A 13779-nucleotide genomic window follows, 5' to 3' on the forward strand; every position below is an offset into this window, starting at 1 on the left:
CGGCCATTGTGTATCCGGAAACAGACAACTTACGTTGTTCTTTAGATGTAAAACAATCTTCCACACAGAGGTTCTGTTCGCCTGCCCCCCCGTTCATACTAGGGGTTTGCAAAGTTTTTATTAAGAATGTGGTTTTCTTTTAGGTGACCCGCTATTGACCAACTCGTAGTTCGCAGAGTTTCCAACATTTCCTTTGTTTACTTCCTCAATAATACAGACTTGTGAGTGTGAGTTCCCACTGGTAACTCACTGCCATTTCGTTTATAACTCCAGACCCTAATTCTCTATTTCTTGCACATTTTCTGAAATCGTTTTGCGTTGGTAATTCACAAGTACACCGCCCGCTTGGCGTTGCCTCTCAAGTGACCCAACACAAACTGCGCTTAAATACAAAGGGCCAGATGTATCAAAGCTTCTTGCATTTGCAAACGGTGCGAATGCCCGTTTGCGAATGCAAAAAGCCCTTTCAGAATGTATCAAAGGCATTCTGAATGCAATTTTAAGGAATCGCTAGAATAGCGATTCCTTAAAATTGCGACCCTGTTTAGAGAGTCGTAAATTGCGACTCTCCAAATAAGAATCGCAAATAAGGAATCCTTATTTGCGATTTCTAAAGCACATGTATGAAGCAATTCCTTAATGCGAATTGGGCATTAAGGAATCGCTATTACCACCAAGTTGAACTTGGTGGTAACCATGTGCAAATTTTAAAAATGTATTTAAAATGCATTTTTAAAATGTACATGTAAAGCACACATGCCCTTTTGGCATGTGTGCACCTTACATGTTGTAAAAAAATGTTTGGGGTGCAGCAGAGGGGGCCTTAGGCCCCCAGCACCCTGGACTTTGCATGTCCCAAAATTGCGAATTCCAGTTAGGAATTCGCAATTTGGGACATGCAAAATATTCACAAATATGTGCCGACAGGCCCATAGATGCAAATGGGGGCTGTATTGCAATTTGCGATTCGGTAATAGCATTTGCGATTTTTAAGAAATCGCTATTACCGAATCGCAAATATGATACATTGCATTTTGCGAATCAGAAATAGCGATTTCTTAAAAATCGCTATTTCCGAATCGCAAAAGGCTTTTTTTCATACATCTGGCCCAAAATGCTCACGAAAGTCCAGATTTTTACACAAAATCCTAACCTGCGTGAATGTTTGAGCCCTGCACGTATTTTTCAATGTTTTTTCCGAGAAATACGCCAAAGGGTCCAGAGTTTTGCTCAGAAGCCCACCGCCTGCATTATTGAAGGACGGGGTGCAGCATCCCCAGGCTGGGTGGTCTTCATTCCACCTCATACAGCTTCAATCCACAATCAAACACTCCCTACCTCTTTATCTCACTCTTGCAGGTACTTCCTCATCCACGCATTCTCCCCTGGTCATTGTTTTTCCAATTTCTCTTCCTCCTTTTTGCCATTTTCAGTTTTTTTCTTTGTTTCTCTGGATCAAAGTCTGTCGAGGAAAAATAAGTTCCAGCCCCAAAAATGTGTACTGGTGAACCCCACCTGCGACCACCGGTTCAAATTAAGCACTGCATACCATGCTGGATGCTTTTCTCTATGTAGCTTAGTTCCATTTTACTTTCCTTGTATTTTACTCTTTGTTTTACTAGGATTTAGGATAGGAACCTTTCCTGTTCCGTGGTTACGTACTGGCTTCACCGTGTGATGGAGGTCAACCGGCAGTACATTTTGCTTCTCCCACTGTTACATGATAATCAACTTGTCTTTAAGACCTGATTCTGAGAGCCGGATTATTTCTGTGCTTTGTGGTCTGTGATCCGTCAGCTTTAAGGAGTACAGAGGTATGTTGACACACTTTTGATGGCCAGACCAAGTGACAGACGATAATCACGTTTGGGAGTCTAAAGTCTTGCAGAGCTGGCGGTAAGAGACTTAAATCAATCAGAACGTTCTTGTAGAGCACAAGCTTGTCACCCGATGGGTCTCCAGTCGCTATGGTGGTCCTGCAAGTCTGACCCAGAGGGAGATGGTGGTTGAAAAGCCAGGTTTTGAGCTGCCATCTGAATTCATCAAGTGAGGGGGATGGGCGTAGGTGGAGGGGGAGGTTGTTCTAGGACGTGACGGTGAGGTAGGAGAAGGAGCGCCTTCCGAGTCGTTCTCTGCGGATGCAGGGTATGTCAGCCTGGGCAAGGGAGGCTGATTGGAGTTCCTTGGTCGGTCAGTCAAAAGTGAGTCACTTGTTGAGGTAAGCGGGTCCAGCGATGTGTAGGGCCTTAAAAGCATGTGTGAGGACCTTGAAGAGACATCTATGCTGTATGGGGAGCCAGTTGAGGACCGTGAAGTGGGGAGTGATGCTGGTTCTTTTGCAAAGGTTGAGGATGAGTCTTGCTGCGGCATTCTGGATGGTCTGAAGGTGGTTATGGAGTTTCTTTGTGGTTTCAGCACAGAGTGAGCTACCTTAGTCGAGGCGGCTGGAGATGAGGGTGTGAGTGACTGTTTTCCTGGAGGGGAGGGTTATCCAGTGGAAGATCTTGCGGCGCATGCAGAGAGTGTGGGAGCAGGCAGAGGAGACAGAGTTGATCTGTTGCTTCATGGTAAGTTGGGTGTCAAGAAGGATTCCGAGGTTACGTGCATGGCTGGAGGGAGTGAGCGGGAGGCCAAGGGCGGTAGACCACCAAGAGTCTTCCCAGGGTGGGTGGCTTGTTTCCGAAGATGAGGATCTCTGTTTTGTCTGAGTTGAGCTTGAAGCAATTGGTCTTCATCCATGCGGCGATGCTGGTCATGGTGCTTTGGAAGTTGGAGCATGTGGAGGTGTCGTCAGTGAAGGAAAGGACGAGTTGGGTGTCATCTGGGTAGGAGACGATGTTGAGTCCGTGGGTACATGGGACATCCGCTAAAGGGGTAATGTAGGCATTGAAGAGGGTGGATCTGAGAGAGGAGCCCTCGGGTACACCACAGATTATGTCTTTGGGAGTGGAGACATAGGGTGGGAGGCAGATCCTCTGTGTTTGACCGCAGAGGAAGGAGGTGATGCAGTTGAAGGTGATTCCTAAGATGACGATGATGTGGAGTCTGGTGATGAGAGTGTGACTAAGGCTGTGGAAAGATCGAGGAGGATGAGGGCTGCTGATCCACCGAGGTCTAGGATGTGGTGATGTCGTCAATTGCAATGATGAGTGTGGTGTTGGTGCTGTGGTTTGGTCGGAAGCCGGATTGAGATCGGTCGAGCAGGTTGTTATGTTTGAGGTAGTCCGTGAGCTGATGGACTTTTCCAGGACCTTGGTGGGGAATGGGAGGAGCAAGATGGGGCGGTAGTTGTTGAGTTTGATGGGTTCCGCTGAGGGTTTCTTTAGAAGGGGTTTGACTTCGGCGTGTTTCCAGGCATTGGGAATGGTGGCTGTGGCGATGGAGGTATTCAGGATTTCTGTGAGGGGTTGCTCCTAATATCTTCTTTCCTAGGTTGTAGAAGTGATGCGGGCAGGTGTCTGTGGGAGATCCAGAGTGAATGGAGGTCATGATAGAGATGGCGTCTTCGGTGGAAAGTTGCTTCCATTTGGTGATTCAGTGAAACGTTTATTAATGCAGCATGCAATAAAGTATAGAAGGAAAGATTGGCAGCAAAAAACAATACATGGGGCAAACAATGGACTCCAAGGAAGACAGCCCGGTCAGGACAGGAGGTGCTCATTCAGCAAGGGAGGTAACAAGGAAGAAGAAGAGGAATCGCTTGGATTAAGGGCACCATAAGGAAGGGAGGAACCATCAAAACCGAGCAAGATAAGCAAGAAGGACAGAAAAGGGATGGAATGTGAAAAGTGGTCCTAGGGTAGACCACATTTAAAAAAATTGGAAAATATTAGATAATTGGAATTAGAAAACCCAGGCATGTAAAAGAGTAAAAGTCAGGGAAATCATGGGGCGTGTGGAAAAAAAAAGCAAAGAGCAGTGTGGGAAACAAGAAAGGGTAAAAGAAAAAAACAAGAAGAGGTCAAGGGAGACAAAAGAGTACAGAGGGATAGATATATTTTGTAGAAAAAAAAGGAAGCAAAGCCAAAAACTAAATCAAAAACGATAAATGAAAAAGAAGCAAAACATTTTCAAAATGTAAAAAACAAATCAACACTATAAATCTTCCAGATGCATTCTTCTTGTACCTCACCTTAATGAGAGTTGGTCTTACTTTGTTAAATTACTTCTTTTTAAGTGGGGTCTTTCCTTCTAACCATTGGGTATAGTTTCAATCCCTGTCACCCGTAAGGGGTCGATTGACTGTATGTTGGCTGGCACTCCCATCCCTCCACTGCTTGTGGTACTTAGCTGTACGATTGCCAATTGCCACACCAGTTGCTCTACAGGGGGCACTTCCTGTCTCAGCTGACTTTAGAAGTCATCTAACATTGGCTTATCATCCTCAACCCTGCGCTGTCACCAGACCTCTCTTGAGCGTTGCGATTGACACTTGGGAAGCGGGTGACTGGCGAGTGGAAGTCATGGCAGTGTCCGAAAAACCCTCAAAGCATGAGGACTGGGATGAGGGTGAGGGACAGGTGGTAAAGGTTTGAATATGAATCTACAATCCTCATAGTCCTCTCCATCACTGTCCTTGCTGTGGGATGTGTCTTGGACCTCTGTGGTACTGCTTGAGTATTGCAAACACCACTTCTGGGCGAAGGGCCAGATATTCATGCACTGAGGGCAAGAAGGAGCACCAACTGTTAAGTTTAAACCCATGGACTGTTGCCTTTGGATACTCCTTCGATGAAGGCGACGAAGAGTAGGATTCAGCGTAGTGGGGATAACAATCAGAGTAATTATTTGACCCACCATCAATATGTGTCAAAAAGGACCTGACTTGATGCATCATAAGATAAACCACTGGGCGAGGTAGGAACATCACTTCTTTGCACCATTCAATCGCTGCCTGTTTATATAAATTGCTCATTACTTTCAGAAGTCTCAGTGGATAAGCTGATATGGAGATTGTATTTGTAATGTGCTATTTTTGGCATTGTTCTGTATGAGGGGCCATGATTCACAAGAGGCGATGCTTTGAGCGAGTCATGTAGATGTATAGGTTTTGCCATGCAGTTTTTTCATGAGCAGTAGTTATACAGAAAGGCATTTAACCTTTATCAGAACACAGAGGGGTAAATATGTGCAGTTAGAGAATAACATGATAGCCTGGCCCTGTGAGTTTGCCCCAATTATTTTCTTTTGTAAAGTGATTCCAGAATAGAATCAGTTGGGCATTAAGCATTATGTTTTTCCAAGCCACTTAATCTGCATGACTGTAAGAACTAGATCTGCGCGAATTCTTCATTATGCTGGTGTAATTTCGCATAATTGCTGGTATTTCACATTATGCTCGTGATATGAAATGTCTGAAATTACGCCAATATACCACGGCAGATAATTTCATTTTTGTTTAGGTGAAAATTCTTTTAAGGAAGCACTGGAACTACACAAGTGAATAGACCGTGAGCAGCTGTTATTCACGGTACGTGTGCTTTTTTCGCTTTTTTTTTATTGTGAAATGTATTCTCCTGTCCAAAGTGGACAGAAGGACTCATTTCATGTTAAAATATAGCTCTAAATGTCAGATTTGCATTTTGCATAACTTCATGTAATTTTTCCGAAATTTCACGTAATTATGCACTTTGGAAATTCTGCGAATTTCACACACTCCTCTGAATTTTGTACTTTTAGAACCATCGGTATTTGAATCATTAACTGCAATCAGACGAAATGCATGTTTTGTACTTTCCTTTTTTAATTTTTTTATATAAAACTTGTTCATCCCCTTCGCCCCCTGTAGTATTTGTTATGTGATGTCTTGAAAGCTCCCATACAAGAAGCACTAATAAGGTGAATAAACAAGCTTATATGTTGCCAAAAGAGTTTTATTTGAAATGTTTATGCCTACCTAGAACTGTAATGGTACATTGCTACTTCACTAAGTATGAACTATTAGCAGCATTAAGTTTGACAATATCACGTACATCTTTTATCATTTACTTCGCACGTGCTGGAGAAAAACACATTCTGCTATTGCGATGTACCATTAGAAGACCCAGCTGGCCGGCTTCGCGTTGCCAAGGCTTGTTGGACGTGTGTCCCTGTTGTTACCGGTGTGCAAAGCAAGCCTGTTCAGACAATACACCCGTCCCGTCAGTGCACACTCCACACCCACTTCACGAAATTGGTTACGAGAGGTACCTTTGAGCAGTGCTGCCCCCCATCCAAAAGCTTAAACAGATTTTTTAAATTGTATTTTTGGTTTTATGTATCGCGAACTCGCCCCGAACTTATTGGAGCGCTCCAGTTACGTTACACGATGACACATTCATTTTTAGCTATCACGAGAAAAGTAAGTAAAGTTCATAGCATCAGAGGATGTCGAGACTCGACGCTAAAGTGGGTAGCTCTGGCCATTAGCCACATCCTTGGTAACTTAAAACACTGCCGTCGCTAAGAGACTGAAGTGTGATAGATAGTCCGCTGTGAAAACATGAAATACAAGAACACGCTTGTTCTTGTCTCGCAAGCTCGCCCCGTGTGCGAGAAAAAGCTGTTTTTGACAATAAAAGGCATACGACAAAAATTCGGAAGCGTGCGACAGGAAAGCAGCACATTGTCACGTGCAGTGTGATGCAGACTGTTACACACATCAATGACGATGTCACGCACACTTCCACAGGATGCTACGCACCTGCGGTCACAGACGCGCACCCACACAGGTTTAATCACCGCCATGCACCCTGCAACAAACTGTTCTGTTGCGCGCACTATCATAGCAACACATTGTCATGTATATGGTCACATGCCATCACACAAAGTAGCGCATTATTTCATCGACACACCAGTACCAAAAAACAACGCCTCTCCCCAGACCCCCTCCCCTCACCCCAAGAAGAATGTGATAAGGGGCCCCTGAGGCACAGAGAGTCAAAGGCCTGGACCCGAAGAACGCCCCCCGTTCCCCGGTGGGTCCCACCTGTGCGGGAGGGGCCTGCGTTACGCACCTGTGGGACACCATCCCGCACCCTCAGACACATTGTCACCCGGACTAGAGACCGCACCAACCTCGCAGTAGCTCCTTCTGGGCGCTATTTTCGAGCCAGACCAAGCATTCTGACTTCATTCGCCAGCTCTGAGGAGTCTCCTGTTGCGCACGGCGGCCCCCACGCCTCCTCTTCCGCCCTCTCCCGCGCACTCCCACTGCTCCCCGGCAGCCGGGCCACCGCTGTAATCCCGAGGCCCACCCAGCACCCTGATTAAAGGCAGGAGAGCAGCTGTCGGGGGCGCACACTGTCTAATCCTTGGAGCAATCAGCCTCCAGCTGTGCGGGGGAATAGAGCCTTTTATCATCATTAGTGGCTGTCATATAAAGAGGAGATGGGTTGGGGTGGCAGTCACCCTGCTCCTCTGCACCCAGACGGTGTCCCCAGGCTGAGCATCCACCGAGCAGGGACGGTTCCTCAGGCACATCTGTGGCCACCACCTCAGGTGCATGTACAATCACCAGCCACACATGCAAACATACCATTGTGTACTCGTGCAGTCACCATTCACCCCTCTGACCGCCACCCCCTGTGGCGCACATACAATCACCAGTCGCACATGCAAACATAACATCCTGTACACGCGCAGTCACCATTCACACCTGTGACACCCATCCCCCGGTGCTCATACAATCACCAGCCACACATGCAAACATACCATTGTGTACTCGTGCAGTCACCATTCACCCCTCTGACCCCCACCCCATGGGGCGCACATACAGTTGCACATGCAAACATAACATCCTGTACACGCGCAGTCACCATTCACCACCTCAGGTGCATGTACAATCACTCATGCACCTGAGCAATCACGACACGTGTACCTGTAAAACAACGGGCACATGTACTGTTCAATCACTGCCACATGTACCTATGTAGCACCACCAACACCTGCAATCACCATGCACCCCTGTGATCACTACCTCAAGTGCAACTACAATCATTACCTCATGCACCTGTGCAACCACACCACTAAATGTACCTGAACAATCACATGCACCTGTGCAATCATCATGCACACCTGCAGTCACATGCTTATACAATCATCTCATGCACGTTCATTCCCCACTCACACATGCAATCTCCACCTTATGCACCTGTGCATTCACCAAAACATATCCCTGTACTTCCCTTGTCCCAGTCATTATCTAGGAGGTGATCCTACCTCCATGAGACAAAAACAACAGGAACTGCTGAAAAGGAAGCCCACTCACCCTACTGGGTGTCATAAAGAGGATGAAGGTGTGCCAAAGGCAAGCCCATCCGTGCCTGGACTGCACCTAGCACCAGGAACCCTGCCTTTCCCACCACCTGACGAGAGACATCTACCAATCTCCGAGCCCTGGACTCTGAGCCCCACATCAACAACTGCTGCTGCACTTCGCATCTATCCACAGAAGGACATTTTACCTGCCGACACTGTCTGTTCTTCTGCAACATGGAAGCATCCGCATGCACAACAACCACCACCACTCCAACCACAACTGCTCCAGAAGAACTCCACTGCATCCTACTCAACACACAATCACTCCACAAGCATGCCACCGAGGTCTGGGACACCATCACCCACCTCACCCTAGAAATCATCCTCCCCACGAGACCTGTCTCAAACCCACATCCACATCTGTCATCGCCGCAACTACTCCAGATGACTACAAGATAGCATACTGAGACCGCATCAACAAAGACAGAGGTGTAAGCGTCATCCTCCACCCAGAAACCAACCTCTCCATCACCACAGCAGACGACACCACCCTGATTATGGAACACCTCAATTTCCAACTCCGAACCAACAGCAAAACCACCATCAGAGGCGCCCTCGCCTACAGACCACCAGGACCACACCCCAGTTTCTGTGACACCATCCCCAAATCTATCGCCCCACTCGCCATTGACTTTAAATACTACATCTTCCTTGGAGACCTCAATTTTCACTTTGATTACCTTAATAACACTAACACTGCCAACCGCCTCAAAAGCATGAACAATATCAGCCTCACCCAGCTAGTCACCAACTCCACACAACACAGGACTCACGCTCAACCCCATCTTCACAGCCAGTTACAGAGTCACATACAGCCAAGTCACCGAGCTCACCCTGACAGACCATGCCATTGTCCACTTCATCATCACAGGATCCTCTGCCACTTTCACAAAGCCATCCAGACCTAACACTGCAGATGGGACAAAGTATCAGAGAGCCAGTGGACCAACACCCTCAACACCTCCCACCCTGACACCACAGCTAACCTAGAACAGGCTGTCAAGAACTTCTTAGGTTGGATTACCAATTGCGCCGACAAAGTGACCCCATCAGGCCCTCAAAACTCAAGAGACCCACCAAGCAGGCTAGTTGGTACACCACAGAGCTGAGAACTACGAAACACAACTACAAGCGACCAGGAAGGAAATGGCATACCAGCAAGGGGGCCCACAGACCGAGCCACCTTCAAGTCATCACTCAACCAATACCACCAACTATTGAAAGAGATGAAAAAGAGCACCCTAGCTGACTGCATCAAAGGCAGCTCTAACCACAGCAAGGAACTCTTCAACATCATCAAGAGTTCCCCAATCCCTCAGCCACTGAAAACATCTTCACCCCTTCTCAGGAACTCTGCGACACCATGGTGGACTTCGTCCATGACAAGATCTCTACCATCTACAACATCTTCAAACTCCAACTCACTGCCACCGACACCCTCGGCCTCCTCGCTCTCACAGATGCAAACCTTGATGCAGACTCAGACTACCTGCTCACCACCTGGGACCAGCTCAACACACAAAACACCGCAGCCATCATGAACTCCGTCTACTCAGGAGCACCCATGGACCCCTATCCCCACCACATTTTCAAACTCAGGAGCAAAATGATCAGCAACAAGCTCACTGCCATTTTAACTCATCCATAGCCACTGCCACCTTTCCCAAAGAATGGAAAATGCAGAAGTCAAACACCTTCTCAAGAAACCATCTGCCGACCCCAGCGTACTCAAGAAGTACCGCCCCATCTATCTGTTCCCCTTACCCACCAAACTCCTCGACAAGGTCATCACCCGCCTGTCAGAGGTTGGCCCTCTATGTATTGTGGAAAACTAGGCAAACTATGCACAGGGTCCAGAAAACGGCACGTTGGTTTCCAGAGGTAAAAATGAGACCACCTAATGCTCCAATTTTTAAGGTAGCTGGTTGAGCATTTAGGCTAATCCAGGAGATGTGCTAAGCATTTGCTGTACTCACAAATCCAACCATGCACCCCACACACTCAATGAATAACTCAAGACCAGATTTTTTAAAAATACTTCAGACTTTTATATACTTTTTAATACCAAGATCTTTAAGATACGTAAAGTACTTTTTGAGATACGACTTTTCAAAGTTTTAATAAAGTTAGTCTTTCTGTGTGTAATTACACACCAAAGGAATCAATAGGCAGTCACTTTTAAAAATGCATTCAACATCATACAGTTGGGTTACCAGTCTCTTCTTTTGCAGGGTGGTCGAGGTAGTCCGTGGGCACTGTGTGCCAGCTGGAGAGCCTCAGGCGGCTCCCGGTTCTGGCAGGAGCAGCATTGGAAAACCTCTTGGCACAGGCACAGGGCCACCTGGTTGGGCCACTTGAAAAGGAGCTGGTTTGCAGATTTAAAGTTGGTGCCTGGAGGTCCCCTTGGGCTGTTGAGGTCGCAAGAGGTTGGGGACCTGTGGAGCACAGCTGCTTCCTCATTGCAGTGCGAGTTGGAGATCCAGGAGCTGTGCGTAGTGGAGTTCTTTGGAGCAGGAGGTGAGTCTCTTTAAGAGCTGCTTGCAGGTCAACAGGGCACTCTGGGTGGAGGTCCAGGGTGTTCCTGAAGTCCCTCGACTGGGGCTTCCCCCTGATCCATTTTCACCTCTGAGGCAGCTGATTTTCTGGTTCTCCAACGTCAGCTGACCAGTACCCAGGGTATTGGTGTAACTCGGCCACTGGAGGGAGCAGTGCCACCAAATGTAACAGACTTGTAGGTCACGTCCAGGCAATCATTGGTGTGTCGTCGGGTCCAGCTGTAACTTCCAGTTGCGGAGATATCGGCCGGTCAGTGAAGTGACCCTCACTGGCTTGTTGGTTCTTACTTGATTTTTGAATGGTGCCTCCACTCAGAAGGGAGATCTGGGGTGAGCCTTGAAGCCCAGAGGTCCCCGTCGTTTCTTGGGGTTGGTCCAGTGTCCAGCTCCTCCTTAGCGGCGCTTTTCGGGTCCTGGGTGCAGCAAGCAGGGTTTGGGACCTTTTCTTGTGCAGCAGGTCCACAGTTCTCTTGCTTTGGATCTTCTTTGGTGCTGGTCTTCTTTGTCTTTTCCAATCTGATTTCTTGGTCTAGGGGATCCCACTAAATACTGAATTTAGTGGGCCTTTTCAGGGGGAACCTGGTAGTGTCCAATGAGACACTTACCCTTGGGTGGCTACACCCGTTACACTGACCACTTCCTGTGGGAAGGGTCACTTCCCTACACCTGATTGGCTATTTTCGTGCCATCCAACATGGAGGAAAATGAAATGGAGGATTCGCCTCGCCTGCAAGCCCCTAGTGGTGGTGCATGCTCAGTGAGACCACTCCTCCTAGCCTTTTTGTGGTTTCCCGCCTTTGCTCTCTCCAAACGTGGTGGTTTGCAAAGGGGGAGGCCATCTGCTGCTAGCAGCAGGCCTGGGGATCGAGTTTCAAAAGCAGTAGCCCTTTGAAGCTCACTGCCAGGGTAGTGTACATTCCTGAGGGAAGAGGTGTTAGCTCCTCCACCCAGGAAGGGCATTGTTTTACAAACCAGAGAGACAGGGCTCTCCCCCAGGTTTGTATATTGGCTGTCTGGATGAGACAGGCTTGCTGGAACCAGTCAGCAACCATGCCAGGATAGTTAGCTTTTGTAGGGGCACCTCTAAGGTGACCCATGGGTACATTTTATAATAAATCCAGTACTGGTACCAGTTTGGATTTATCATTCTGAGTTGTTTGATACCAAACAACCCCGGGTTCAGAGTAGCCATTATGTAGCTGGAAAACTCATATTGACCCGTATCCAGCACACATATTAAAATGGCTGCTCTGTTCACTCACTATGTCCCAGTTTTACCAAGGACGCAGTGGGGGCATATTGCTCATGCAATTATGCCCTCACATATAGTATGGTGCACCCTGCCTTAGGGCTGGAAGGCCTGCTAGAGAGGTGACTTACCCATAACATATGCAGTGTAGGGAGGACAGGGCACACAGGGAGTGTGCCATGTCGAGTTTGTATTTTAGGTTTGCTCCAGGACATCCTACTGTCCAGGTCACACCCTCTGGGGAACTGACCTACCTCAACAGCTATAGGACCCTATCTGAAATGTCTTATACCTGTGTCACACGTGTCTGCACCTTTCCCTTCTGTCTAGGGGTCAGAGGTGTCAACCTCTGCTATCCCTATCTTAGCCAGGGCAACCCCTAGCTTACCCATAGAGGCTACCCATATCTGGAGTAACCCCACCATGACCAACAGGGTCAGGAGACCTAACTTACTATTTGGTATGGGGTCAGCCCACCATGCCAAGGACAGTGCAGCTATAAAGGCTAACACACAGCAGAGGCCACTGACAGCTGTCAGTGCCTAGAACCACCCCGTTAAGCTCCATACCCACAGGGGACAGGGCTAAGTTATAGGCTTCTTTGGGTTCAGGGTGCCTGTCTGCTGTAAGGGAGTGGGGGATCTCTACATCCTGCAGAGGAAACCCTCCTTCCACTCTCCTTTCTGACAGCTGAGGAGCAACCAACTCAGGCTGAGCAGTTGCCTGACTAGTCAGGCTTTCTTGGAATTCAAGCTGGGCTTCACCAGTTCAAACAGTGGAGCTCTCCCCTAATGGAGTAGAAACTCCTTGGCTTTCTGGTGCCTTAGTTAAAGGTTGCGAACATTTCCTTTTCTTTGGCTTTCCCCTTTTCTTCTGGGGCCTACTTGCACTCACTGCAGGGGCAGCACCTCCAGAATCCTTGGGAGAGGACTGGCACTGGACCAGTTCCTCTTTTGGGCTCTTACCAACCTTTGGGTTGTCATTTCCAAGGAGACAGTCACGAGGGAGGTCTGCACTGACTACCATACTTCTCCAGCTAAGGGACCCATCTATCTATAAAGGCACTACAGCTATTGGCCTATCAGTGACTTTCCCTGGAATGACCCATGCCCTGGCAGTCTCTCCTGGGACATACTGGTTTGAGAGCACCAGTCTGTCATGCACAATTGTGTGACTGGCACAGGTGTCTCTCAGGACAGTGGTTGGGATTCCATTCACCAGTAGGTGGTGGAAGTGGATACTCCCCTGTGGAATCTCCAACTCACCTGTGGGGCTCACTTTCCAGTTAAAGGCTATGAGGACATCCTCATCTGAGGAGTCATCCCCAGTGGCTACACTGGTTACCCCTGGGGGTTACTAGTGGGTCTGTTTTTGGGACAAGAAGTGTCCTTGGTGTGATGCCCTGTCTTTTGACAGTTGTGGCTCTATGCCTTAGTGGCATCCCAGTTTTTACCCTGGCACCCACCTTTGTTTTGTGAGGTGTCTTTGGGCCCACCCTCCTGAACAGATTTTTGGGGGCCTAAGGACTCCTTTTCTTTATTTCTAGGGTGCTCCATCTTTTTCTCTTGGTGGGTGGGGGAGGCTTCCCTGACTCTTTCTGTTGGTCACACCATCCAGTTATAGTTTTGGACACCCTAGTTCTCACCCAGTGATCAGCCTTCCTCCCAAACTCTTGGG

The 13779-nt window shown here is 48.0% G+C and overlaps 1 protein-coding gene across 2 annotated transcripts in view; it reads right to left on the reverse strand.

The window, feature by feature from the left end:
- Nucleotides 1–7255, reverse strand: part of LOC138286614 (germ cell-specific gene 1-like protein) — a 136005-nt gene extending 128750 nt beyond the window's left edge. The window contains exon 1 of one of the 2 annotated variants that reach the window (XM_069227043.1): nt 6996–7082. Coding sequence is in view for 1 of the 2 variants with exons in the window: in XM_069227044.1 (XP_069083145.1) it covers nt 7057–7114 (58 nt within the window). In the remaining variant the exon portion in view is untranslated. Of the gene's footprint in view, nt 1–6995 lie in introns of both variants that reach the window. The other variant, XM_069227044.1, reaches the window with a different exon arrangement.
- Nucleotides 7256–13779: the final 6524 nt, after the last annotated feature.

The sequence above is a fragment of the Pleurodeles waltl genome, chromosome 3_2 (assembly GCF_031143425.1).
Source record: "Pleurodeles waltl isolate 20211129_DDA chromosome 3_2, aPleWal1.hap1.20221129, whole genome shotgun sequence".
Taxonomy (NCBI): domain Eukaryota; kingdom Metazoa; phylum Chordata; class Amphibia; order Caudata; family Salamandridae; genus Pleurodeles; species Pleurodeles waltl.